The sequence below is a fragment of the Sorex araneus genome, chromosome 1 (genome assembly GCF_027595985.1).
Source record: "Sorex araneus isolate mSorAra2 chromosome 1, mSorAra2.pri, whole genome shotgun sequence".
NCBI lineage: Eukaryota > Metazoa > Chordata > Mammalia > Eulipotyphla > Soricidae > Sorex > Sorex araneus.
In genome coordinates, this window is record NC_073302.1 from 70,489,107 (window position 1) to 70,515,986 (window position 26,880).

The 26,880-nt window shown below is 41.1% G+C and overlaps 1 protein-coding gene across 7 annotated transcripts in view; it reads right to left on the bottom strand.

Moving 5' to 3' along the window:
• Positions 1–26,880, bottom strand: part of SMARCA2 (SWI/SNF related, matrix associated, actin dependent regulator of chromatin, subfamily a, member 2) — a 204,379-nt gene that overhangs the window by 113,913 nt on the left and 63,586 nt on the right. For all 7 annotated transcript variants that reach the window (XM_055124192.1, XM_055124193.1, XM_055124194.1 and 4 more), the window contains exons 13-19: positions 24,006–24,106; positions 22,664–22,811; positions 18,383–18,546; positions 15,768–15,834; positions 14,858–14,968; positions 11,872–12,114; positions 10,449–10,562 (exon numbers count right to left, since the gene is read on the bottom strand). In XM_055124192.1, the coding sequence (XP_054980167.1) occupies positions 10,449–10,562; positions 11,872–12,114; positions 14,858–14,968; positions 15,768–15,834; positions 18,383–18,546; positions 22,664–22,811; positions 24,006–24,106 (948 nt within the window). The remainder of the gene's footprint in view (positions 1–10,448; positions 10,563–11,871; positions 12,115–14,857; positions 14,969–15,767; positions 15,835–18,382; positions 18,547–22,663; positions 22,812–24,005; positions 24,107–26,880) is intronic.

A 26,880-nucleotide genomic window follows, 5' to 3' on the forward strand; every position in this document is an offset into this window, starting at 1 on the left:
CCAGTTTTCCTGTGATGCTGACTTCCCCACTGGCTGGCTTGATCACACTATCCTAAACAAGGCTTATTTTTAAGTGTATGAGGTGTTGGTGAGGCTGTGGAGAAAAGAAAATTTTTGGACACTGATAGTGAAAGTGTAAACTGGGTTGGTTACCATGGTACACAGTATGGAGCTGTCTCCAAAAATAAGGCTAGGCACCCTATTTGATCCAACTATTCCGCCTATGGCACTGACTTGAAGAATGTAAAAATACTAAACTGAAAAGACTGACACCAACCCTGTGCTCACTGCAGTGTTAGTCACAGCCAAGCGAAGTGACCATTGCTGGATGAGTGGATAAAGATGTATGGACACAATGAAATAATACTCAGCTTATTAACAAAACAAAACAAAACAAAAAAAATAATAGGAAGTCTTGCCATTTCTGACAAGGGTAGATCTTGGTAGTATTATTCCACATAAAATAAATAATATAGAGAAAAACAATATTGAATGATTTCACTGCTTAAAGGAGATAAAGTTAAATAGTAAACAAACAAAACAAAAGCAACTCTTGGATCTGCCTTACAGAATGGTGGTTTCTGGTGAAGAAGGAGAACAGTTAGCACGTGAGGAGGGTCTACTATTCAGTGGGGGGTGGAAACTGGGCTTTTGGTTGAACATCAGTGTTTACCAAGTGGATCAGTTTATTAGGGGTGCTGGATTGTTCCAAAGGAGCAGCAGTGGCTTCAGATGCAAGTGAGAGAGATTTCTATTTATCTGCTCAAGGAAGGTCAATTTCTGGGGGAAATGTGCTGAGGGATTTTTTTTCTCCCCTGCAAAAGGGACAGTAGACCAATTAAGTTTGGGAAGTCCTATAAGCATATGCAGGTGTCAAACTACAAAAGGTATAGCTGACACCTGAATAATGCTATAAACCAATGTTACTTTTACACAAATTTAAAAGTAAAATGAAGAGCACCAGGCATGGCGGAGACAGAATTAAGACACCAGGGTGCCATCACATCTTTAGGGAAAAACCACCGGCCCCCCTGTTAGCAATTGTAAGTGCCACACCTATACTTTGTTTATGCCCAGTACCTTTCCAAGTAGTTCCGAACTATTTTGTTTGATATTTTTTTCCAATTCTGAGTAGTGGGTGGGAAGGGAGAGGAGGAGCTCTTTAGCCTCGGGGCCCCCACTTTCTAAATTCTACTCCACTAAAGCAGATCTTCCCCAATCACTATATCAGACAGAGTCAATTTTCTCTTTCACTTCCCTCACAAAAGTAGTTATTAAGGTTTTGCAAGTGTGTTTCCTCTGCAGCAAGAAAAGCTAAGTTTCCCAGTGCCGGACCACATATTTATTCATATCAATGTATTCCATGCACGTACCAGTAATGTTTTAAGATGTGAGCTTTTAGGGCACTGGTAACTGTTAGAGGCAGATGACCTATGTATATATGTCAAGGGGTCAAATGGATGATATCTAATTGAGGGCTCAATTCCACCCCCATTATGCTATGACAAGGCTGATGAAAATGTATAAAGGAACGGTAAAAGAGGCCTTTTGCCATTGCTCACCTCTGCTTATGCTGTCCTCTCTCTCTCTCTCTCTCTCTCTCTCTCTCTCTCTCTCTCTCATTTTGTAGTGCAGAGAATCAAACCTACAGCCTCATACATGAAACACAAGTGTCTACCACTGTGCTATATCCCAAGTGATTTTTCTTGTTTTGAGCTTGCACTCTTTTGCAGAATCCTTTTAAGCCTTTCATCCATTGTGGAGGCCAGAGGTATTGCTTTCCTTAAAGTCAGATCATACTAGCTCAAAGGGCTGAATTGCATGCTTTGCATGCAGGAGGCCTGGCTCCAAGCCTGGTGCCGATGGTCCCCAAGTTCCACTGGGAGTGACTCCTGAGCACAGCCAGGAGTAGCTGGACACCACCAGGTATGTATCCCATTCCCCAAAATGATCATCTCACAATTCAGTCATGCTAAATCCCTTTATTTGGATACTGGGAAGCCCATAATGCCTCATGATAAAGTGAAAGTGAGGATGAGTGAGCCTGGGATACCGAGAGAGAGAACGCATGTCCTCATTCTCTTCCTGGGATGACCTACTCAGGCATGTCTAATACACACTGCACACACACATACCAGTGCTGCCTGCAGGTTAATCATCAATAAGTTATATATTTTTACTGGATTTATAACTATCTGTGTGACAAAAATTAATGAAATCCAAGTTGTATAATTTTTATGCCTCCTCAGTGCACTACTCGAAAGCACTATGCCCACCCCCAACACATGTGTCCCCAGAGGTCCCTGCCCCGAAGCGTCAGAGTGTCTGGATGAGATGGATGGGCCGATGTTGCCTTTCATCATCATGTCACTGATTGGAGTGGATAGGCCTTATCGCTACATCCAAGTCTGCTGGCCTCACACCCTGCCACCTATTTCTGGCGTAGCTCTTCAATTTCCACCTGGCCTGAGAGTAGAACAGCGCACAGAAGAGGCCATCCGAGCTCTGTGCTGAGAAAAGGGACAGACTGAGCTCTTCCAAGGCAGAGAGGTACAGCGCCAAAGCAACAAGGCAATGACCAGAGCACAGAAAGTCATGTCCTCCCGAACCCAGTTGGGTCAAGCCCACCTCCCCTTCTGCAGAAAAATGTGATGACACCTGATAACAGCACAGATGTCAAAGTGCCTCATTCTGAAGCTGTAGTAAACGAAACTTGTGACGCCTTAATAGGGATGGTGGTCCCAACAAGTTAGGCTTGCAGTCATCATTAAAGCTATTTTGTTCAGGTTACATGTAAAACAAAGGTGGTGACCAAACTGGCCTCTAAAGAGAGATGAACCAGGTGGTTATATTGCCATAGTCTCTCCCATATAACTCTAGCAGGGCCTAGACAATAGTCCAGCAGGTAGTGTGTTTGCTTGGCATGCAGAGGAACTGGGTTCAATTCCTGGCATACCATATGGTCCCCTGAGCACCAACAGGAGAAATTCCTGAACATAGAGCCAGGAAGTAACCCCTGAGCACTGCTGGGTGTCACCCCCAAAACAAAACAATAAAGCCAAACAACAACAAAAATCCCACCCTTGTACCAATGTTTAAACTTTGTTGAAAACTTCGGTTTGAATTTTAACTTTCTTTCTCTTCTTCTTTCTTTCTTTCTTTCTTTCTTTCTTTCTTTCTTTCTTTCTTTCTTTCTTTCTTTCTTTCTTTCTTTCTTTCTTTCTTTCTTTCTTTCTTTCTTTCTTTCTTTCTTTCTTTCTTTCTTTCTTTCTTTCTTTCTTTCTTTCTTTCTTTCTTTCTTTCTTTCTTTCTTTCTTTTTCTTTCTTTCTCCCTTTCCTTCTTCCTTTCTCCCTTTCCTTCTTCCTTTCTCCCATTCTCCCTTTCCTTCTTCCTTTCTCCCTTTCTCCTTTTCTTTCTCCCTTTCTCTCTTTCTTTCTCCTTCTTCCTTTCTCCCTTTCTCTCCTTCCTTCCTTCCTTCCTTCCTTCCTTCCTTCCTTCCTTTCTTTCTTTCTTTCTTTCTTTCTTTCTTTCTTTCTTTCTTTCTTTCTTTCTTTCTTTCTTTCTCTTTCTTTCTCCCTTTCCTTCTTCCTTTCTCCCTTTCACCTTTTCTTTCTCCCTTTCTCTTTCTCCTTCTTTCTTTCCTTTCTCCCTTTCTCCCTTTCTCTCTTTCTCTCTTTCTCTCTCTTTCTCTCTTTCTCTCTTTCTCTCTTCCTTCCTTCCTTCCTTCCTTCCTTCCTTCCTTCCTTCCTTTCTTTCTTTCTTTCTTTCTTTCTTTCTTTCTTTCTTTCTTTCTTTCTTTTTCTTTCTTTCTCCCTTTCCTTCTTCCTTTCTCCCTTTCACCTTTTCTTTCTCCCTTTCTCTTTCTCCTTCTTTCTTTCCTTTCTCCCTTTCTCCCTTTCTCTCTTTCTCTCTTTCTCTCTTTCTTTCTCTCTTCCTTCCTTCCTTCCTTCCTTCCTTCCTTCCTTCCTTCCTTTCTTTCTTTCTTTCTTTCTTTCTTTCTTTCTTTCTTTCTTTCTTTCTTTCTTTCTTTCTTTCTTTCTCCCTTTCTTTCTCCCTTTCTCTCCTTCTTTCTTTCTTTCTCTCCTTCTTTCTTTCTTTCTCTCCTTCTTTCTTTCTTTCTTTCTTTCTTTCTTTCTTTCTTTCTTTCTTTCTTTCTTTCTTTCTTTCTTTCTTTCTTTCTTTCTTTCTTTCTTTCTTTCTCCCTTTCTCTCCTTCTTGCTCTCTTTCTTACTTTCCTTCTTCCTTCCTTTCTCTCTTTCTCTCCTTTCTATCTCCCTTTCTCTCTTTCTTTCTCTCTCTCTCCTCCTTCCTTCCTTCCTTTCTTCCTCCCTTTCTCTCCTTCTTTCTTTTTTTTTTTTTTGCTTTTTGGGTCACACCTGGTGATACACAGGGGTCACTCCTGGCTTTGTACTCAGGAATTACCCCTGGTGGTGCTCAGGGGACCATATGGGATGCTGGGATTCAAACCCAGGTCGGCCACATGCAAGGCAAACACCCTACCCGCTGTGCTATCGCTCCAGCCCCTTCCTTCCTTCCTTCCTTCCTTCCTTCCTTCCTTCCTTCCTTCCTTCCTTCCTTCCTTCCTTCCTTCCTTCCTTCCTTCCTTCCTCTTTCTTTCTTTCTTTCTTTCTTTCTTTCTTTCTTCTTTAGTGTGTGTGGGGGGAATGTTTGGGCTATATTGGATGCTGCTTGGCACCAACTCCTGGCTCTGTGCTCAGGGGTCACTCCTGGTAGTGCTCAGGGGACCGTGTGCAATGTCAGGAATTGAATTGTGGTCTGATGCATGCAAGACAAGCACCTGAACCCTTGTACTATTTCTTTGGTCCAAAGCTTTTATTTTTCATGGAGAATATCAACATCAGTATTGATTTTAGGGAAATCAATCTCTGGATAACTCCAGACATTTTACATATATTTTTAGCATCCCTAAACATTAAATAATAGATAGTGCTAATAAATTGCAAGGAGCTTTGATTCTTGATTATATCAATTAACAAAGGGGAGAGCCAGCATCAACTCCAAATGGAAGCAAAAATCGAACAATCTATTTTTCTCCAGCGAAAGTTGATTTTCTATAATCCCTTTTCTATGCAATGTGCTTTTTCCCCAAGTGTAAGAAATGAATCCAATGCCAGCAGCTTTAAGGTGGGGGGTGGAAGAGGCACTACATTTCTTTGCTCATTAGGTTTTCATTAGACACATTAAATTATTAAGTACTCATTTGTTAAAACCAACTTTTATTGTACATTCATTCACTGAAACAAGTTTTCTATGAGGTAGAGCTACATTTATCAAACCATGGCAGTTATCTGTCTGATTGAAAATACATTTATTCCTGAGGTAACTTCAGTAAAACTAAACAAAATTACTGGGGCTAGAGCTGATATTTTGTTTTTTTGAGAGGTTTTTCTATCTCAAAACGCAAACATAATTTAAAAAAATATGATAATTTTTTTAATAGGTAAGATCCAAATATCACTTTAAGAAAGCAGATGTAAGGAAGCCAAGTAAGGAAGCCAAATAAGCACATGCCCAACATCACTAGACATCAGAGTAAAATAAGCTAAGGCACTGGGGAGATAGTACAGCAGGTAGGGCACGTGCTTTGTACACAGTCAACCCATCCTCAATCCCTAACATCCTACATGACCTCCCAAGCCCATCAGGAGTGCTCCTTGAGCACAGAAGCAGGAGTAAGCCCTGAGCAAGGCCAGGCATGTCCCCCAAACAAGTCAAAATATTAAGCGATAGTACTGTGGACAAAGTGACCTGCTTATTCTCTGCTGGCAGAACTATATAATGGTTTTAAGAGTTTATTAAACAATGTGGAAGTTATAAAGTTACACATGCATTTACTAAATGACAAAGGAGTCCTTCCATCTAGTTATTTCTATTTTCACCCAAAATTTTGGACACAAATATTTACAGCAGATTTATCCATAAAATTAAAAAACTACAAACAATCCAATGACCCTCAAGCAAATGAATAATCAAGCCATGGTGCATCCATATAGTAATGGCAAACATGTTGCTATTGATACATGCAGCAATTTAAATGGATCTCAGTAACATTATCCTGAGTGAAATAAACTGACTAAACAGGGTCAGATCAGGCATATTTTCTGATTCCACTCAAAAAAAAAAAATTCTGGAAAAGGCAAAACTGGTTCTGACGAGAGAATTCATTCATTATTGTTTGAGGCTAAGGATACAAAGTCTGATTAAAAAGTGATAGTAAAAAGTAATTTGGAGCTGGAATGCTAGCACAGTGGGTAGGGTGCTTGCCTTGCACATGACTGACCTGGGTTTGATGGCTGAACCCAGCAATCGGTATGGTCCTTGAGCCCCACCAGAAGTGAGCCCTGAGCACAGAGCAAGGGTAAGCCCTGAGGAACACTGCATATGGGCCCCCAAAAAAACAAAGCAAAAAAGTAATCTGAGAAGAGGACTTGGAGATAGAATAAAGAATCATTCAGAAATTTTACTGTGGATATGGTTAGTATAACATGCATTTGTCAAAATGTATAATTCTATACATGAATTTTTAAAACATTCTTAACTGACTCTTATTCATTAAAACAGCTGAGAATTACTACTATGGAAATATTTAGCCCAAAGGAATTAAGTGCTTAACTCCTTTCTGCACTCTTTATATAGGCTGGCAAAGATATGCATTGAGGCAATAAGCAGAAAGTAGCAGAAGAAATCTTCTCGACCCTAAGGATGACACAAAGTGGTCAATTTTCTCCATTTAAAAAAAATCTTAAAAAAGGGGAAAAAAAGTATAAAATGAGAAGGCAGAGTGATAATACCGAGGTTAAGGCACTTGCTTGCATTATGTTCTGCAGACCTTGGTTTGAATCCCCGGGAGTAGATACAATGCCCTGTGCACCGCCAGGGGTCACTCCAGAGCAAGGAGCCAGGAATAGCTGCTGAACACCACTGTGTGCGGCCCAACAACATCAAAAATGAAGAATGAAGGATGGCCGGAGAAACCACATCAGCAATAGCCACACATACATGTAAAACTAGTAGTCACCACCTCCCCACCTTAACCCTCACCGTGAAAGGTTTAGAGGCACAGAGATGTGGCAGGGCCACAATAAACATAAGGACGAGAGAACAGATGCAGTGGAAAGTGGAACTCTCTGTTAGTAACAGAAATGGTGGGGTGGAGAGACAGTACACAGGGAAGGTGCTTGCCCTGCACGCAGCTTGACCTGGGTTGGATCCCCAGCACGGCATATGGTACCCCCAGCATAGCCAGGAGCAATCCCTGAGCACATACTCAGGAGTAAGCCCTGAGCGCTGATGGGTGAGTAGTTTCAAAACAAACAAGCATGAAATGACAACGGAAGTAGGAAAGAAGAATAAGGTTGTAGCAGTTGTCTCTAGCTAGGTGCTTACAACACGACTAGCATAGTTTTATGAGCATTATATTTCCATGCAATCCTCTCAATGACTCTATGAAGCAGAAGCCACTTATCTTCCAGTTCTCAGATGAGAACATTGAGACCCACAAGATTAAAAGACTTGGCCAAGTTGACACGGTAAAAGGAGGACAAAGCACTGGAGAACCACATCTCTGAAAGGAAGTTTATCCAGCCATAGGTAATATATTATATATAAAGTATTTTGCATGCCTCCAGTGTAACACCCTGGGCAACAAAGAGCACAAGAATACTCTACACAGGAGATATGCGCTCGAAAATCTAGTAGTAATTGTACTTTTTTTTTTTCTTTTTGGGTCACACCCAGCAATGCACAGGGGTCACTCCTGGCTCATGCACTCAGGAATCACCCCTGGCGGTGCTGAGGGGACCATATGGGATGCTGGGATTTGAACCCGGGTCGGCCGCGTGCAAGGCAAACACCCTACCCGCTGTGCTATCACTCCAGCCCCGAAATTGTACTTTTTTTAAAAAAAATAAAAGGTTTACCAAAGGTACACAGGAAGCTCTCTGTTGGAAAGAACCCTAAAATAAACATTTTAGTTAAGCAGTGAATTGCTTTGTGATTTACCTGATCACGCCATGACATTTATGCTGAGAAAGGTTTAGATTTTTGTAACATGGATTTCCTCTAAGAGGATGTGGAGGGGGTGGCACGCCCGTAGAGAGCACAGACCAGGCGGCGCTGGAGACGGAACCTGCAGCTCCTGCACATGAAGCCTGCGCCAGTCCAGACACACTCCACCCTGTGATTTATTATGATTTCTCTCTCTCTCTTCTCCTCTCTCCTCTCTCTCCTTTCTGCCCTCTCTTCCCTCTCTCCCCTCCCTCTCCTCCCTCCCCTCTCTCTCCCTCTCTCTCCCTCTCTCTCCCTCTCTCTCTTCCTCCCTCCCCTCTCTCTCCCTCTCTCTCTCTTCCTCTCTCTCTCTCTCTCTCTCTCTCTCTCTCTCTCTCTCTGGCTACGACTTGGAAATAAGTACATGAAATTAAGAAATCTTACATTTGTTGGGGGGGAATGGAGGTTAAAAAAAATCTTAGGTTTCAGTAAAGTATATTTTATACCTCCTCCTTAAAAGTTAAAATAAAAAGGGTGGGGCAAATTGGAGCTGTTTCATCTTTGGGCCACACCTGGCGTTGCTCAGGGGATACTCTCATCCTGGAGTCTCCAGAGGTGCCCTGAGAGACCATGGGATTCAACCCAGGGCCTTCTTCAAGCAAAGCAAGTATTCCCAACTGTTGAGTGATCCCCCTGGAACCCAGATTAAAATCTTGAGTCTGGAGTGATAGTACAGTGGTGGAGTGGAGGGGGTTGCCTTGCACGAGGCCAGCCTGGATCAAACCCCAGCATCCCATACAGTCCTCCAAGCCCTTGGCAGGAGTGATCCCTGAATGCAGAACTAGGAGGATGTCCTGAATATAGCTGGATATGGCCCTCCAAAACAAAACCAAACTAAATCAGAATCTTTAGCATTCTCTATGTCTATAACATATAAAATATTGCACTCATTCTCCAGTCTGTCTCCTCAAGCAACCAAGCTTCATATTATACAGAAATGGGGGGAGCGTTTCCCCAAGATACAAAGACCACAGGAGGTCAAATAAATATCAACATTCAATCACTAATTTTCCTTGACTGGAAAAATAAAATAAAAATCACATTTATTTCTTATTTTTCTCCAACTGTTAGTGGGCAGGGTATCAGGAAACAAAATCTTCTTTGAGCAAAGTGACCAAGTTTGCACACTATCTTGCCAACTCCCACTTAAAAAAGAAACAAGATGAATCAACCAGGCCCCCCAAACAGAGCTGCTATACAGAAAATACAATGATACAAAACAGAACATTCCACAGTTGGCTCATCTGAAATAAAAAAACTCAAAATGTCTCATGCAACAAATCATATCTGATGCCAAACAATCTAAGAGAATGAAACTTAAACTCAAAATGTGTATGATTCCAAAACATAATCAGAAACACATTAAACTATTTTTGGGGGCTGGGGCCACACCTGTGATACTTGGGAGCTACTCCTGGCTCTGGGTCACTCCCAGTGTTGCTTGGGGATAGAACTCAGTCCAGCTAAATGCAAAACATGCTGTCAGCCTGTCGAGTTATCTCTCTAGCCTTGAAAAATATTAAAGTAATACCCAAATCCAACCAAAATATGTGGAGTTAAAGGCTCAAAAACCATTTGAAACCCTAAGAAGTCAGTGTTCAAAGAAAATTCTGAAAAATGTTTGCTTAAAATGTTGGCAGTAACTTAATTTTTCTGGTGCAGGATAAAGACCACATCCAGGAATAATTAGATGATGTAGCTGCACTTTGAAGGAATTCCATTTTCCAGTTATTCTCAGAACTGTGACATCACATGTATCTGATGGTGAATCAATTTGGGGGAAACCCAGGAAATGTTTACTAGGTCTTTTGATAATAGCACGAGTACTAAATTCTGATCCTTACTTGTCTCAAAGCAGAAACACTTGGTAGTGCCTGCATGAGTGAATTCAACAACAACAAAAATCTAACGCTAAGGCCAAGAGAAAAAGGGGTGGAAGCACAGGTTTTGCATGCAGGTTGCCTGGGTTCCATCCTGGGACAACATGATCCCCCAAGCATTGTCAGAAGCAATCCTGGAGTACAGACCGGGGAGTAACACATCTGAACTTAAAATATGTTGCAAATTAATGTCATGTTAAAACCATGCAAGTTAAAGTTAAAATAGAATGAGATTCAATGAATTTGTAATATTATAAAATCTGCCACAAAGCATTTGGAAACAGGCTTTAAGAATGTGGAGATCGCCTTTTACTCTACACTAAGTTCTCTAGCTTCTTTTGAACAACCACAAAAAAAGTCTTTTGTCATTTTCCAGATAGTTCTAACAGAATATGAATATGCTCTTTTAAGTACATTCAGGTGGCAGGTCTATTTCAAATTTGTCAGAAGAGAAACCATACATTTTGGGAGAAACCATGAATTCTGAATTTGTAACATACCTTTTCGGGAAGCTGCGATTCCACTTCTTTCTTCAGTCTCCTCAGCAAAAAAGGCCTCAAAACCTTATGTAGACGCCTGATGATCAGTATAGTTTCTTCTTCATTTAAGTCCACCTACAGGAAAGCCATAGGTGAATTCAATTTTTTACAAGAAAGTAAGGCTGTTGTAAGGAATTCTTGGTTTTACACATATTAACTAACGCGGTGGTCCTAGTCCAGGTGCTGAATTCTATCAAGAAAGTCCCAAGATCTACTTATCTTATTAGATCATCAATTTGAACAGCTCAAAATTTTATGGCATATGATTGACAAGAACAGTTAACTGAAACTGAGACAGAACAGAAATAAAGAGGCAACTGTTACTGCATTTCTGATGAAACAACTAAAGAGACCAAGAGGGTCATGAAACAAAAAGCAAGAGCAAATACAATCCATGTCAGCACACCAGTGAGTTCTGAACTCCTACATTTCACTTACTTTTTCTGCCTCATTTTGTTCAAGCTTAGTTGCATTTCCAGAAACAAACAACAAAAACCCCTTGATTTCTCTTTCACCTTCTTCTATTAACCTCTAGGGGGCAGAGTTGATTGACAATGCTCCTACAAGTGGGCAAGCCAATTAATCACTGGCAAATGCACCTTCAAAAATTGTACTTGAAACAAATGTACTTCAAAAACTAAAGGACCAAAAGAGTTTCAACATATATTTTCCAAAAGCATTCTCAGTGGCTTTTCATTCCTATATTTAAGGAACCACTAATCAAAAGGACATGTCCCCAGTTCTCTTCTTGCAATGGCCCGTATCCTCCTTTCATGAATGAGTTCTAAGAGAAGGCAATGGAAGGAATGATAATAAGACATCTGAAAATGGCTACTCGGAGATTTGCGGGGTATTTACATAAGTACAAAACTGAGACAGGCAAAAGTCTGAGACATTTGGGTACAGAAAATTAGTGTAAACCAGCTTGGTTTTACACATATTAAGTATGAAAATAGTTGAAAAGAAAGTCGAAATTTTGAAGAAGGAAATATTTGTTTTACAGGTCTCTGTTCATTTGAGCAACAACAACAACAAAACAAAAATTCTCAACACATGTTCCCACGTGGTTTGAGTAGTTAAGCATTCTGCCAGCTAGGGAACATTCTCTGATACCCGAATGAGCTTTCTAGTAAAAGACAAAAGGTGTAGGATGCCCCTAGGTCTAAGATTCATCTAGATCCTAGACTCACCATGAGATCCATTTACTTAAGACGCAGAAAAATCCCTGGAATGAGAACATACCTACGCCAGATTAGCTTTGTATGGTAAGGGACAGTATCAACCACCCCAGGGGTTTTCTGTGTCTCCAACATTCTTATCTTTAGGTCCTTTAGACTTGAAATCATGATTATATAGCAGAAAGAAAGAAAAGTTAGACAAGTACCCTTTCTCCGGTCATGGCAAAAGGAGCATTAAACCACTGCTCAAATGTGCTGCAGCTCTTAAAAATTGTTGGGAGGAGGAAGTTGAGGAGGGCCCAGAGTTCAGGGAGCTTATTCTGCAGTGGGGTCCCGGTCAAGAGAATTCTCCTTGGGGCCACATAGTGAGTGTTCAGCACTTGAGTCAGCTTGCAGTGGTGATTCTTCATTCGGTGGCCTTCATCCACAATCATGTATTTCCACCGAATCTGCAAGAAAGAGGACCAACATGTGTTGCACAAAGGAAAACCAACTACTCCCCAGGCAAGAGGTTGTTCAGGGAAACTATGAATTTGCAGACAACAGGATGCCACTCTCCTTATGATACAAGAGCCTGTTTTTTTCTACATACCTGATATAACAAGCAACAAGGGAATGTTAAAGCCATATTCTTTGGGGGCCAAGTGGCTCCAAATTACTCTCTCACACACACACAAAAAAAGGGAAACTGGGCCCAGAATGAAGTGGTGGTGGGACAGGAGTAGTTTCTGTGCCTCCTCATCTATCCAGTCCTCCTTCTAACAATCCTCTATCATGATTGTTATGCCAGATTGAAAGGTCACACTATCTCTATAGAGAAAATAGTTCTCAATCTGAAGCAGAAGTTGGTTACAAATTTTCTTCCAAAACCCCATCAGTAAGTGCCTTTAGCTGAGATACTTCTGCATCATGCCTTCTTTTTCAGTTGCATTACCTTCAGTGTCTTGCTCCATATACTTTCCCCTTATTGTATAATTGGAACTCGTTGTTAACGTTTGGGGTGTTGGGATATTTCACATAAAAAATGTGGCTATCAGGCTTTAAAAATAATAAAAAGATGTGGAAAGAGGGACTCTCTCCCCTCACACATATGCCATACCTGCAGCTGTAGGACCACAGTTTCAACACATTTTAATAAAATTACTTCTTGGCAAAGGGGTCAATGCTAAAATATCATTCTTCTACTTAAGCTGAAATTTCAGAATTAAATACAATGTACTACCCCAGCATGACTCTCACTTATAAAGCAAAGAATGACGATGTGACATGATCTTCCTAAGTCACAAATAGCCCCCTTCCTGCCCTTTACCTTACCCTTCAGCCCTCTTCAAGGTCATTGTTCTCTGTGTTTTACAGTGACACCAATACAGAATGTTTCACTCTGCTCTTCATTCCCTACAAAGCAGTGGTAATGGCTAAGAAAAGCATCTGGTGATCAGATGTCCCAGGGTCTCATAGTAGCAGGGAGAAGGGCTAGTATTCTCTGTAGCCTTCACTTTTTTTTCCAGAAAGGGAGAAAATTATTGCTGTTAGGCTGGATGAATAGGTAAACATAAATGATAAAATTCGGCTTTGTTTCTCCCCCTGCCTCTATCATATCTAAGAAAATGATTTATAAGACTTAAAATCACAGCATTAATGATCCACAACTTAACCAATACCATGAAAAGAGGCAAGCAGATATGAACGTAATTGAATAAATAATCCACATCTACTTTCCAGTCTAATTTTAGCTTATGAAATCATAAACTAGGATCAGAGGCCTCTAATTTTGCTATGGGGTCTACTACTAATTAGGCCCTCCACTTGGAAAAAAAAATTTATTATCCCTCTCTACAGCTTTATTTCTCCAATAACAAAGAAAAGCAATGCGTGCTGTTTATCAAGCGTCTCTGATGAATTTCTAAACACATATGCTGAAGGTAAGATGTGAATTTGTTTAAGGATCTCAAATGTACAAGCACATTCCCAGAGTAATATTGAAAACATCATTTTTGACACTGCCAAATCTATCTCTGAGTATGAAGAATAGGAACAGGCATTGTTGCCAGTTCCATCTCAATTATTCAACCTCCCGCGGGAACATATTTCCTTTATGTTATTTTCTATGATGCCACAAAGGGAGTTCTCAGTTCCCAGAGCAAAGGTCTAACAAGGGAATAGAAGAGATCCCAGAAAAAGGAAGCTGCCCCATTCCGGCCACAACTTAGTTTCAGATTACAGTGCCTTCAAAGCACCACAGGGTAAAAGAAATTACCAAGGGAGGGCAGGAGGGCAGGGGAATTAACTTTTCCTATTAGCTCCCTAAAAGAAACCACTTCCATTATTCAGCATGAATATGTTAGGAGCCAATGTGATAAAAATGTATATGGTGTGTGTGCGTGGGGCGGGGGCGGGGGAATCTATTTCTTATGGCAAAAGAACAATTTAGGACATACAAACTAGGACAGGTGGAGGTCGAAGGTAGACAACAAGTCTTTCTCAGCTCCAAATAAATAGTCACAGAAACAGCCCTGAGTAAGCCAGGTAATAATGGCCTATTACCAGAAAACAGAGAGCACAAAAGCCACAGCTTGGATAAATGTTCCTATGGAGAAAGACCATATGGAGAGGTGCCTGCTCATCCTCAGAGACACAGCGGCACAAGAGGAATGAAGCTATGCCTCTGACAATAACCCAGGGCAACAAAAACAATTATGTCTTCTACAAGCTTGGTCAGAGCTGATGGAGAGAAGAGTTGCAAAAAGGAATCTAGGTGATTTTTTTAAAAAAGGGATGTAAACTCATTAACTGTTGAGAGGCTAGATAAGGGGTCCCAGGATCAATGGCTCTCTCTCTCTCTCCATTTCTCTCTCTCTCTCTCTTACACACACACACATACACACACAAACACACACACACATACAACATGCCTAAAATGAAAACCCAAGGCCAAAATATAACTGACTCTTTGAAAATAAAAGGGGGGGGGTTGGAGAAAGAGAGGAAAAAAGAAAGGGAGGGAGGGCAGAAGGAGAGAGAGAGGAAGAGAGAGAGGGAGAAAGAGAGGGAGAGAGAGAAGGAGAGAACGCATATTATGTAAGCAAGTTCAAATTACCCGAGTGAGCTAATTTGGGGAATACTTTATGCTCCAGTGTGATGATCCAAAATTACGGAGAAAGGTTTTTTTTGTTTGTTTGTTTTTTAACATACCTTCGCAAGAATGTGCTTGTCTTTTATAATGTACTCATAAGTAGTCAAGAGGACGTTGAATTTGCCACTCCGTAGCTGGGGAACAAGGGAGCGACGCATGGCAGGGGTCCCCTGAATGGAAGGAAAAAGGAAAAAGAATATATATGTGTATATATATATGTGTGTGTGTGTGTGTGTGTATTTTATATATATATACATAATATATATACATACATATATGTGTGTATATATATGTGTGTATGTATATATATATATATATATATATATTTCATCCCAATGGATGAACACGTGCCTTATTTCTCACTATCCATGGCTTAATGGAGCCTGGCGCGTGACTGAGGGTAGCACATCTATGCATTATCATAGACAAATCCATTATCCACGAGGAAAGTGCTTTGTAAAGCACACACGCCTGGACACCTTTCAGGCCCTTAGAGGCTTTCCCATTGAAGATGGAGAGAGGGCGTGGGGGGGGGGTAAAGGAAATGACAGTGACCGGGAGGTAGCCGGGAGAGAGCCTGCTGCTCTGCTGAAAGGCTGCGTTTCTGCGGGCACGGACAGCAGGCAGCCCAGGCGCCTGGGTAATTGCTGAACTTTGCAAGAACAGTGGGGTCTGCGCAGCCAACAGCGAGCCCAGCAGCAGCAAGCAGAATGTGAGATATTTGTCATTTGTATTACTCTCATCAGAAACCTCGCAATATGATAATTAACAATTTTCTTCTGCATTTCACTATCTGAAAGTAATTATGGTTTATTACAGTAATCTTCTTGGGATGATTAACTCACTGTTTAGTACATGATGTACATGACAAAACTTTACAAATACAGTTCACAGATGTGCATATGGAATGAAGAAATAGGGTCTATTTTTTGCTTTCCCACATTTATATATAAATGCAGCACTCCAAACCTTGTATGAAATTTTCACCACAGAAGGAGCCCATTTGTCAAATTCATATGTCCAGTTAGAAAGAGTCCTGTGGAACAAAAAAAAAAGAAAAAAATACATTTGTATGGAAATTAGTGATTAAACAAGTTTTTATTCATTTTCAGATCTTACCTTGAAAGATGAAAAGGTAAGATATATTTATTTAAAAGGTGTGGAAATAGGAAATAAGTTAGAAAGAAGCCTCACAAAACTGCAAAGTTTTTAAGTTCATAAAAAGATTTTATAATAATTGAGGCTAAAGGGACCATACAGGGGTAAGGTGCTTGCCTTGCAAGCTGCCGGGCCAGCTGTGCTCCCCAGCCACCAGGAACGATCCCGGAGCACAGAACCAGGAGTAAGCCCTGAGCACAGTCGGGTATGGTTCAAAACCAAAACCAAATCAAACAAAAAAACCAGAAACACACAAAATAAAGAAACCAAAAACCTCATAATAAACTATTAAGTAGTGCATAAATTAGAGGGGAAACTCTAAACATTTTAGTATGATATTAAACACCAGTAATTGCTACAGTAATTTTGAACGCTTTTAGAATCAGCCCCAATAGTGCAGAAAAAAACTGAGTCAGGAAGAAAAAAATGACAAAAGAACATAAATTATTTATTTAAATTTGGTCTTGGGGCCACACCTGGCAGTACTCAGGGCTTACCCCTGGCTCTGAGCTTATGGGGCCATATGGGTACCAGGGATTGGACCAGGGTCAGTAACATGTAAGGCAAATGCCTTAGTTGCAAATGCCTTTTGCTCTGGCCCCACACATAAATTTATGAAGAGGATGCCATGAAAGAAATACCAAATGCTTTTCTTAATAAGCTCTAAAAGTACTGCAATATCATATAAATCCAAATATATACATAGGCAAGACATATCTATAAAATATAACTACGAGCTACAGAAATTGGTAAGCCAAGTAGGGTGCTTGCCTTGCACATGACTCACCTAGGTCCATTCCCCTGCACCATGAATGGTCGCCCAAGCCTGATCACCAAGTGATCCTTGAGCACCACTAATTGTTACCCAAAATTTAAAAAATATATATACATATATATATAAAATGTGTGAAAATAAAATGGTTATCTATATATTATAGATTCTAATATTTATAAATTTGAAAGCCTACAAATTATTCTCATCTAGACAGAAAAGAAAATGGTAAAATATGCTTTTTCTCAAAGCCCAAATCTATATGAATTTAAGATCTATAACAAGGATTTAGTAAGTAAAACCTAAGAGAAGTGCTAAAGCTAGAGACACCATAATGCAGGGAGTCAGCTGAGAACTATTTATTCTCTCGGAGTATCTCCTGAGCACTTATCAGCGTGCAGGACACTGGCACAAAGCAAAGACCTGCCCTTGTGCTGTAACAACAACATTGACACATCCCCTGCACATATAGATAATGGTACATTTGGGGCTAGTGCACGAACTCAAAAGGTGGAGTACCTGCTTCGAATACGAGAGCCCAGGGGTCAGTGCCCAGCAAGGCAGATGCCCTAAGCACTGCCAGGAGTGACCTACAAGCACTGAGGGAAGAGCAGTTCTTAATACTGCTCGATATAGCCCCCAAATAAAAACTTAAAAAAAAAGTTGGGTTAATATAAAATTGATTTTTAAACACACTCAGCAATGTTCAGGGGTTACTCCTGGCTCTGAACTCAGGAATTACTGCTGGTGGTGCTTGGGGGACCATGTGGGATGCCGGGGATAAGACCTGGGTTGACTTCATGCAAGGCAAGTGCCCTATCTGTCCACTCTACTTTCACTCTTGTCCCCTAAATGCAAAATTCACAGTTAAATTTTGATTAACATTATACTTGAAAAAGGGAAATCAAGGAAAATGCAAAATTTACAATCTTTTGACTATACATAATCTTTTAGAAATGAAACATGGGAAAACCAAAGGAATCGTTTTTATTTATTTATTTTGGTTTTAGGGTGGTACCCAGTGATATTCAGGGCTGACTCCTGGCTCCGCACTCAGGGATCACATGCAGTACCTGGGATAGAACTAGCAGGGCAAATGCCTTACCCACTCGACTATCTCTCCCAAAGGCATTCTTTTTTGGGAGGGGAGTGGGGGCTTGGGGCCACAGGTGGTGGTGCTCAGGGATTACTCCTGACTCTGCACTAAGAAATTATTCCTAGTGGTACTCAGGAGACCGTATGAATTGCCAGGGATTGAACCCTGGTCAACTGTGTGCAAGGCAAGTCCCCTACCCACTCTAGTATCTCTCCAGCAACCCCCATCACCCCGAGCTCCAAGGCATTCTTCTGGGGGGGAAATTCACTTTTCTTTTTCATGAATCACTTAAGAGATGACAAATAAGACCATTGTCTAACTGGGCAGGATGTGTAGGCAACAAGGTCAGTGACTGATAAAATCACCGGTATTCTGTACCTAAACAGCCATAGACTGGAGTGTGGGTGGGAAAAAGAGAAAAGCTAAATCTAGATTACATGCTTGTGGTAATCCCACTACATATGACAATTCTGCTTTAAGTGAAAAATAAGAACAAGCTACTATAGGGCGACCTACAACATACAGAAAGATAACTGCAGAATAAATGACTTTACTTACGAAAGGGGAACGATGATGAGATAGGGGCCATTGAGTCTTTTGTGCTCCATCAGATAAGTGATGAGTGCAATGGTCTGTATGGTCTTTCCTAGCCCCATTTCATCAGCTAAGATTCCATTCAAATTGTTATTATACAGGGAAACCATCCATTCTAGGCCCTGGAGCTGAAATGAAGAGTAATTGCTTCAATTATCCAAGATCTGCACAGGTAATTAATACTAATACAACTCAAGTGAGGCTGTGACTTCCTACCTGCTTGGTGCTATAGGTTGGATTTCCCACAGTGGGACAAAGAGGGGAGCACCAACACAAAAAGACTTTAAAATATGAGCCTGTAATCATCCCTGCTGCTAGGCAGGTGCTGAGTGATAATCAGACTTAGAAATGATGGACTGTAGCATACTGGTGGGATTTTAAGCAGCTTTATTGCTCAGCTCTACTTAGCATTTCACAGTATATGACATTCTGGAATTATTATAAAGAAACCCTGAACCAAAATCTATTCCAACCACTCTGAGAGCAAAAGCCAACATGAGGATGAAAGACAAACAAACCAGAAGGTGGCTTTGGCAACCAGATCTCAGACTATTAGGTTCAGCAGCCTTGTAGGTCCTCCCAGAATCAGATCATCTTAGTGAGAAAGTGGGGTGACCTGGGAGCCAGGGACAAGTGTGCTGAGCCCCAGGAGGGCCTTTTCCTGGTAGAGAGAAAGCTCTCAGGTAGCGAATGGAAACTACGACGTGGGCACTCCCCAAGGGCAGCATACTGCCTGGAAACATTTGACATATTTTTAAAGTTCAAAAGTACCACACTAGCAATGCAACTTTGGATTTCCCAGGCGAAGCTCAAGAAAGGTTGGCGGAAAACATCAAAGTGTTAACCCTCCTGATCACCAATTCCCTCCTGCCATGATACCATAGATCAATTACAAATGAATGAATGATACAACTGCTCAAGTCAATTTAGGTAGTTAATGAAGTTACACCCAGGGAAATGTTAGTATTAATTGGTTTTATATAAGAACAGGATACCTAATTTATTCTAACATGTTAAACGACTATTCTGTGAAAAGGCCAAGAACTATAGCCGAGAGATCTCACAGAGATGAGTGAGAGGTTTGAGAATGCAAATCTCTCTTTATAGGCTTGCAAACAGAGACTAAGAGAGGCCCATGTACACACATGCCAAGAAGTAGTTGATAGGGCTAATGTCGCATGGCTAAAATTGTACTAACCAGAGATTTGTTTGTGTTTTTTGGTAACCAGGGGCTATGAGGAAGGAGTAGTGAGGAGTATATATTTTTACAGCTTGCTTTGGTTTGGTGGTAGCAGGAAACATATGGAGGTCCTCACACCTGCAAGGCTTTTGCACTACCTCTAAGTTACATGCCCACCCCTCATCAGAGGTGTCCTTTTGAGAAAGCCTGGTAAATGCCAATCATTTGAAGAAACGATTTCATAAGTCACTTGTGGTGTACCTTGTACCATGCGTGACTTCAAGTCATCAGAGTGTTGTTTTTTTTTAATGTGACAAGGAGAAAAACAGAGAGAGCCTCTGAGGGAATGAGTGATAGATAGGGGGTCCGGAGGGGGCGGGGGGATTGGAATCTTAAGCCCTGAGTGGAAGGAGCTGTGTGCCTGCAACATGGTCTGAGACAATCAGACCTTTAGGAAAATCAAGTAAATGCCAGAAACATTTGGATACTCGTTGGTAGCAGAATTTTATTTTTTCTCCTTTTATGAAAATTGGCAAAGGGGCTGAATTTTGCATCTGTGTTAATCCTAGATAAAACAGAAGCAGAAACTGGCAGCAGACAGGCAGCAGAAATTCATGAAAATTGTGGGAAGTGATTTGGATTTTCCTAGGCCATGATGTTGGCAGGGGTTGAAAAAGTGGGGGTGGGCACTGGGTATTGCACCATACTAGCTTGCTTGCCTCTCCAGGAAATAGCAGGAAGGTGCAGCTATGTCAAGATTAAATCAATTTAATGACACGAAAACCTGTCAAGAAGGGAGGAAATAGAAAGCCTACTTATCGACAGAGTGATCCAGGGCAGCTCTGTGCCACAATTTGGACGAGTTTGAGAAACAGAAAGGATCTATTCAGGCAGATGGGGGCAGGAAGAGGAAATTCATGAGGCAAAATCCCACTGAGAGACAGAACAAGGCATGTTCAGGGATCTACAGCAAGTAGGAGAGAGGGGTGAAATTCTCATATGGAATGAAAGAGTTGAGTGCTTAAAGACAGTGATGCAGAATTCTCTAAAAGGATGGCAAAGAGAAAGCAACACAGCATTAAAAGCTGTGAGAGATTCCCCCCCTACCCACAAACGAACCTCCCATTCTCCCATACACAGGATACAAAAGTTTACCTGAACTAATTATGAATTAACATCTAGGTCAGGTAGGCCAAAGATTAAAAAATCACTTTGAGGCTCGTGGAAGAAGCCTGGTCTCTGGAGAAGACATGACTTTACTAAAGCTGTTCTCCAAGTGACCTCTGGAGACTCCTGAGTGGGTCGCCAAGACCTATCAGGAGGTTTCACGAGGTTCAAGACAATTTTCCTAAAAACACTAAGACATGATTTGCTTTCTGTGTTATACAGACAGCTGTACTTAGGATGCAAATGCAGCAGTACTGGAAACTGCTGCTACTTTAGCATCAATCAGAGCAGCAGTGCTGGCTTAGTCACTGTACTAGTCCATGCAAGGGCAGCATATTCAGAGAGAAATTTTAAGAGTAAGAGACCTGAGTGCAAGGAGCCTGAGAGCCAGTGACCTAAAAACACATGGACATCCTAGAGTATATTCTACAACAATGGTTTTAAACCTTCTCACACCTGCAAAGTGGCACTGGTTTGCCTACAGACTTTCCATTGGAAATGATAGTTCTCTAAAACTATTAGGCTCGGACTTTTCCAGGACATAAGTAGGTGCTATAGAAAAGAAGGCAAGTCAAGCTATAATGTCCAAAAGTAGAGAGAGAGTATGGGGAATATTGTCTGCCATAGAAGCAGAGGGAGGGTGGGAAAGGGGGGGGTATATCCGGGATATTGGTGGTGGGGAATGTGCACTGGTGGAGGGATGGGTGTTTGATCATTGTGAGATTGTAACCCAAACATGGAAGCTTGTAACTACCTCATGGTGATTCAATAAAATTAAAAACAAACCCCAAAAAGAAAATAAGGCAAGAGAGTCAAAGTAATGAAGGGAATCTGAAGTGAAAGTTTTACTACAGGGTGCCATAGATGGTGCGCTCATATTCACAAGCTGAGAATGTGCTGGTGTGCATCATGGACCCACACAACAGGAGCCTGGGCGGGATGCAGTCCAGCTGCCACGGGTAGTCATGAGTTTCGACCATTTTCATTTATTTATGTATTCAATTATTTTTTTGTGTGTGTATGTGAAGTGAAAGATTTTTTTTTCAAAGAAGTTTAGAGAGATGTGAGGGTAGAGAGGTACATGCTTGAGAGAGAACATGGGCTTCTCCAGAATGGGAAAAAAGCTAAATCATTTTTAAAAATTAGGAATAAGCCAATCTCTTTACTCAGTTAAGTATCCACATTTAAGGTAAACTGTAGAGAAAGCGCCTGGTATTTGCCATACTTATTTGACCACAGAACCTGTCTTCCCCTCCTCTCGTAGAGGTACATCTCAGAAGATAAGTGTTCTAAAGGAAATGCAGCAAGAAAGACTATAAAGTGGAAGGTGAGAAAAGACAGAGGCTTTTACCCAGACCAAATGAAACATCAGCTATGTTTACAGCCTAGCTCTCATCAAAGCACACATGCTCATCACTTTATTGTGCCTTTAAAAGAAACAAAAGAAACAAACAGGTATGAGCACAAATACACTCCTTGGTGGCTGAATCCATAGAATTACAATGTAGTCACCACTGATACATTTTAAAGAAATACTTCATCTGTGTGAGGCAGAGAATGTTCCTTATGCTTACAGAATAAATATGGCAGGCTTTCCCATTTGGAAGAGATCCACAGTGAAACAGTCTCAAATGTCAAAGGAGAACTTTATCAAGCTACAGTTTATCCCTAGACCCCAAAAAGGTATGATGAGAGTATGACCTAGCAAAACTGGTAAAAAGAGAAGTGCTTTTTACACACAAGAGTCATAAGCACACTGGAAAGCATCTCAGTAGCAGGACCTACTGTCCCTAGATGTCCTAGTGTCATTAAAGGTCGTTATCAATCAACACCATATGACATCCCCTGATCAGAACCAGGTTAAGAAAAGGACTTGTCAAGGAAGTCAAGGCATTTACCTGATAGTGCTTGAGAGTTCCGTTAATGAGCAAGGCTGACTGCTTCTCCACCCGCTCGGAGATGGCATGGGCCACTGTGTAGTAGGACTGGGACCCTCTGGCACTGTACTGCATGCTGTATTCATCATCCACGTCTTGCTTAGCTGTCCTGTGACAGAGAAAGTGAAAAGTCAGGCACAGATACTGGGGGCCATACATGCTTGGATTTCACTCCATACAATAAATGGCAAACCTTCAAGAGCTGCAATGAATATGGATGACTTATGCCACAACTTCATGCTAGGACACATTATCTGTAATGCTCGCAAAAACTAAGGTGGACATTATTGCCATCAGCCCTATTTCATGAATGCAGAGAACTTGGGGTTCAGAAATTAGTTAACGTGTCTGCGTCACAGGAAAGTGGAGTCTAGGTTTGAACACAAATCTGCTTGAGCTCAAGTTACAAACACAAGCAGGAACTAAACACTTAGCCAATGAAGACTTCCTATACAAAAATAAATCCTATGTACTGAACACAGCCGATAGCTTGGAGGGCAGGTAAATGGCAGTCAACGATGTCAACATTCAAAAGGCAAGGGTGTCTTCCAATTTTGTGGGCTCATTGAAACCAGCTGTTATTTCATTCTACAGGTGAAGAAGATCCACTGAGGGGCTTTCAACACCTTCTGTGAGAGAGAAGCTACTGAAAAAATAAAGATTCTGCCAGAGGGGTGCAGTGTGTAGAAATACAAAAATAACACTAACACGTCTACTTTTGTTTCCTTTTTCACATCTTATTAGTTTAAGATGCTCTATCTTGCATATTGTTTCACAATATTCCATTACTATTAGTGGCGGATAAGCAAAGAGCGATGTCCAGTGCTGATACAGAGAACACATGGGGCTGGACACTCTCACAAGGGGGGCAGGAGGACAAGGCCCCTGGGACTCTGGAGTGTTCTGGAGACTGGGAAGGAGTTAGAGGCAGACGGGCTGTGGCAGGGAGGGTGGAGGAGGTAATGACGTTTCCTACTGAGGCTTCTGCGAAAGAGGTGATGCTTAAGGGAGGCTGCCAGCTAGAGGCACAGGTATGGTTTCTTCAAGCTAGAGCAGAAGTGCAGATAAGGAGTGAGAGGCCTGGGAATGAGCTGGGGATTCCCAAAGGAGAAGACAGCAGAGGGAAAAAAGGCTTAGGAGTCTGGTGGTAACCTCTGAAGGCTGGCGTTCAAGGACAATGTAGGTGTGTTGGGTATAAGTTTGCATGCTTCCTTCCTTAAGCCAATTTTTCTGAGAGAAAACTCATGCAGCCTAATCCCTATGAAATACATTTGCAAGGGAGTAAACTTCGAGAGCTACACACTCAATAATCTGCTTGGCATCCTTCTCGGAAACTTCTTCACTGTTTGGATCCAGGACTATCTTCTCTTCAGCCTCCTGCTTCGTGGGCTCTTCCTCCTCATCCTGGGGAAGGGAGAGAGAGAGGGGGAAGGTTCCATTTGAGCAAGGGGATCTCTTATTAGTTGGCATTCTCTGAAAAGAAATTAAATGGTATTCAACTTTGCACAGTAAATACAATTAAGAAAGGAGCAAATTTAATACTCACCGAAACCAGGCAACGTGCTCCATGCTATTGGTATTAAAGTCATTAAGTGAGAGAAGGAAAGGAACACCGAGGAATCTCTTGAGCCTTATTTCTAATTACTGATATGCAAAAATCATGCCATATTGATAAATTTAACATGGTCCTGTGCCACTGACTAATCCTTGCCTTCTCTGACGTCAGTGGGTCTTTGAAATTCACAAAGATTCCCAAAGGAGGGACTAGATTCTGCAAGCACACTGCTTTCTGGGCTTGCTTTCTGGTGGTGTCACACCCCACATTTCTGAGTACTTCAATTACAACTGTCAATAACCATGCAAAGCATTCAGTATCCTTCAACTCTCAACTCTCTATGATTGTATAATTGTTGCCACACAATTGTCATGCATTTTATAGCTTTTTTTTTTTTTTAAAAAAAAGAGAGCTGGAGAGATAGCACAGCTCCTTGCACGCGGCCAACCTGGTTTCAATTACCAGCATCCCATATGTCCCCTGAGCACCGCCAGGAGTAATTTCTGAGAGAATGAGCCAGGATAACCCCTGTGCAAAGTTGGGTGTGACCCAAAAAGAAAAACAACAACAACAACAAAAACAACCAAAAAGGGAACGTGACCGTCATGTGCATACTTTTGTTTTGTTTTGCTTTGAGGCCAAATCTGGTAGTGCTTAGGGATTGTTCCTGTCTCAGCACTCAGGAATCACTCCTAGTGGGCTCAGAGAACATGTGGAATGCTAGGGATTGAACCTAGGTTGGCTGCTTGCAAGGCATATGCCTCCCCACTGTATTATTATTTTCTTTAATAAAACTTTTTATTATTTCTAAAAACACAAAGCAAGGTATGATGATTATATTGTGACTACAGTGAAAGATAGTGAGGTATGGTACATTCTTCTGACCTGCTTGAGAGCTTCACTATGGCCATTACCAACCACTAAATATTTCCATAGAACCCAGTAGAATTTCCTTTAAAAGTAGATTTAAAGAAGGGCTGAAGATATAGTACAGCGGATAGGGTGCTTGCCTTGCCCATGGTCAACCCAAGTTTAATTCCCAGTATCCATACGGTTCCCCCAAGCACTGCCAAGAATAATTCCTGAGTGCAGAATCAGAAGGAAGCATTGAGAACGTGGGTGTAGTTCAAAAATATAAAAAAGAGGGGCTGGAGCAATAGCACAGCGGGTAGGGCGTTTGCCTTGCACGCAGCCGACCCGGGTTCGGTTCCCAGCATCCCATATGGTCCCCTGAGCACCGCCAGGAGTGATTCCTGAGTGCAGATCCAGGAGTAACCCCTGTGCATCACCAGGTGTGACCCAAAAAGCAAAAAATATATATATATATATATATATATATAAAAGAGGTAGATTTAAAAAGAACACTCCTTTCTCAGAAAGAAAGAAAGAAAGAAAGAAAGAAAGAAAGAAAGAAAGAGAGAGAGAAAGAAAGAGAAGAAAGAAAGAAAGAAAGAAAGAAAGAAAGAAAGAAAGAAAGAAAGAAAGAAAGAGAGAGAGAGAGAGAGAGAAGGAAGGAAGAAAAGAAGGAAGGAAGGAAGGAAGGAAGGAAGGAAGGAAGGAAGGAAGGAAGGAAGGAAGGAAAGAAAGAAGGAAGGAAGGGAGAGAGAAAGAAAGAAAGAAAGAAAGAAAGAAAGAAAGAAAGAAAGAAAGAAAGAAAGAAAGAAAGAAAGAAAGAAAGAAAGAAAGAAAGAAAGAAAGAGAGAGAGAGAAGGAAGGAAGGAAGGAAAGAAGGAAGGAAGGAAAGAAAGAAGGAAGGAAGGAAGGAAGGAAGGAAGGAAGGAAGGAAGGAAGGAAGGAAGGAAGGAAGGAAGAGAGAGAGAGAAAGAAAGAAAGAAAGAAAGAAAGAAAGAAAGAAAGAAAGAAAGAAAGAAAGAAAGAAAGAAAGAAAGAAAGAAAGAAAGAAAGAAAGAAAGAAAGAAAGAAAGAAAGAAAGAAAGAAAGAAAGAAAGAAAGAAAGAAAGAAAGAAAGAAAGAAAGAAAGAAAGAAAGAAAGAAAGAAAGAAAGAAAGAAAGAGAGAAGGAAGGAAGGAAGGAAGGAAGGAAAGAAGGAAGGAAGGAAAGAAAGTAAGAAGGAAGGAAGGAAGGAAGGAAGGAAGGAAGGAAGGAAGGAAGGAAGGAAGGAAGGAAGGAAGGAAGGAAGGAAGGAAGGAAGGAAGGATATTAACATGATTTGAGTGCTAAAATCAAACTATAATAATAGATTGTTGAGAAGCAGGGGAATAAACAAGCACAGAAATTTTACTTTTCAGGTGAGATATACAAGCACCAAGAGGGGACAAGATTCACCACAAATGACAGACCCATAACAAGAACACAGGCCTCTGGGCCCCTAAGACCAAGTTCATTCTATTACGGCATCAGGTTGGTACCTAAGTTAAACACCCTAGTTTACCCCATCTCTGTTCCTCCCTACCTAACTCAAAGAGAAGATTATTCCAATCGATCATTTACAGGTCCATTTATTGAACAAGCAAGAACCATCCTTTAAAACTGATTTTGTAGATTTTCAATAATCTCAAATAAAGGCTAGTATGTTTAAAAAAGTTAAATAACAATATGTGCTCCAAAATATTGCTTTTTAAAAATGTTTAAGTGTTGATGGTAGGATAATTAAAAAACAGAT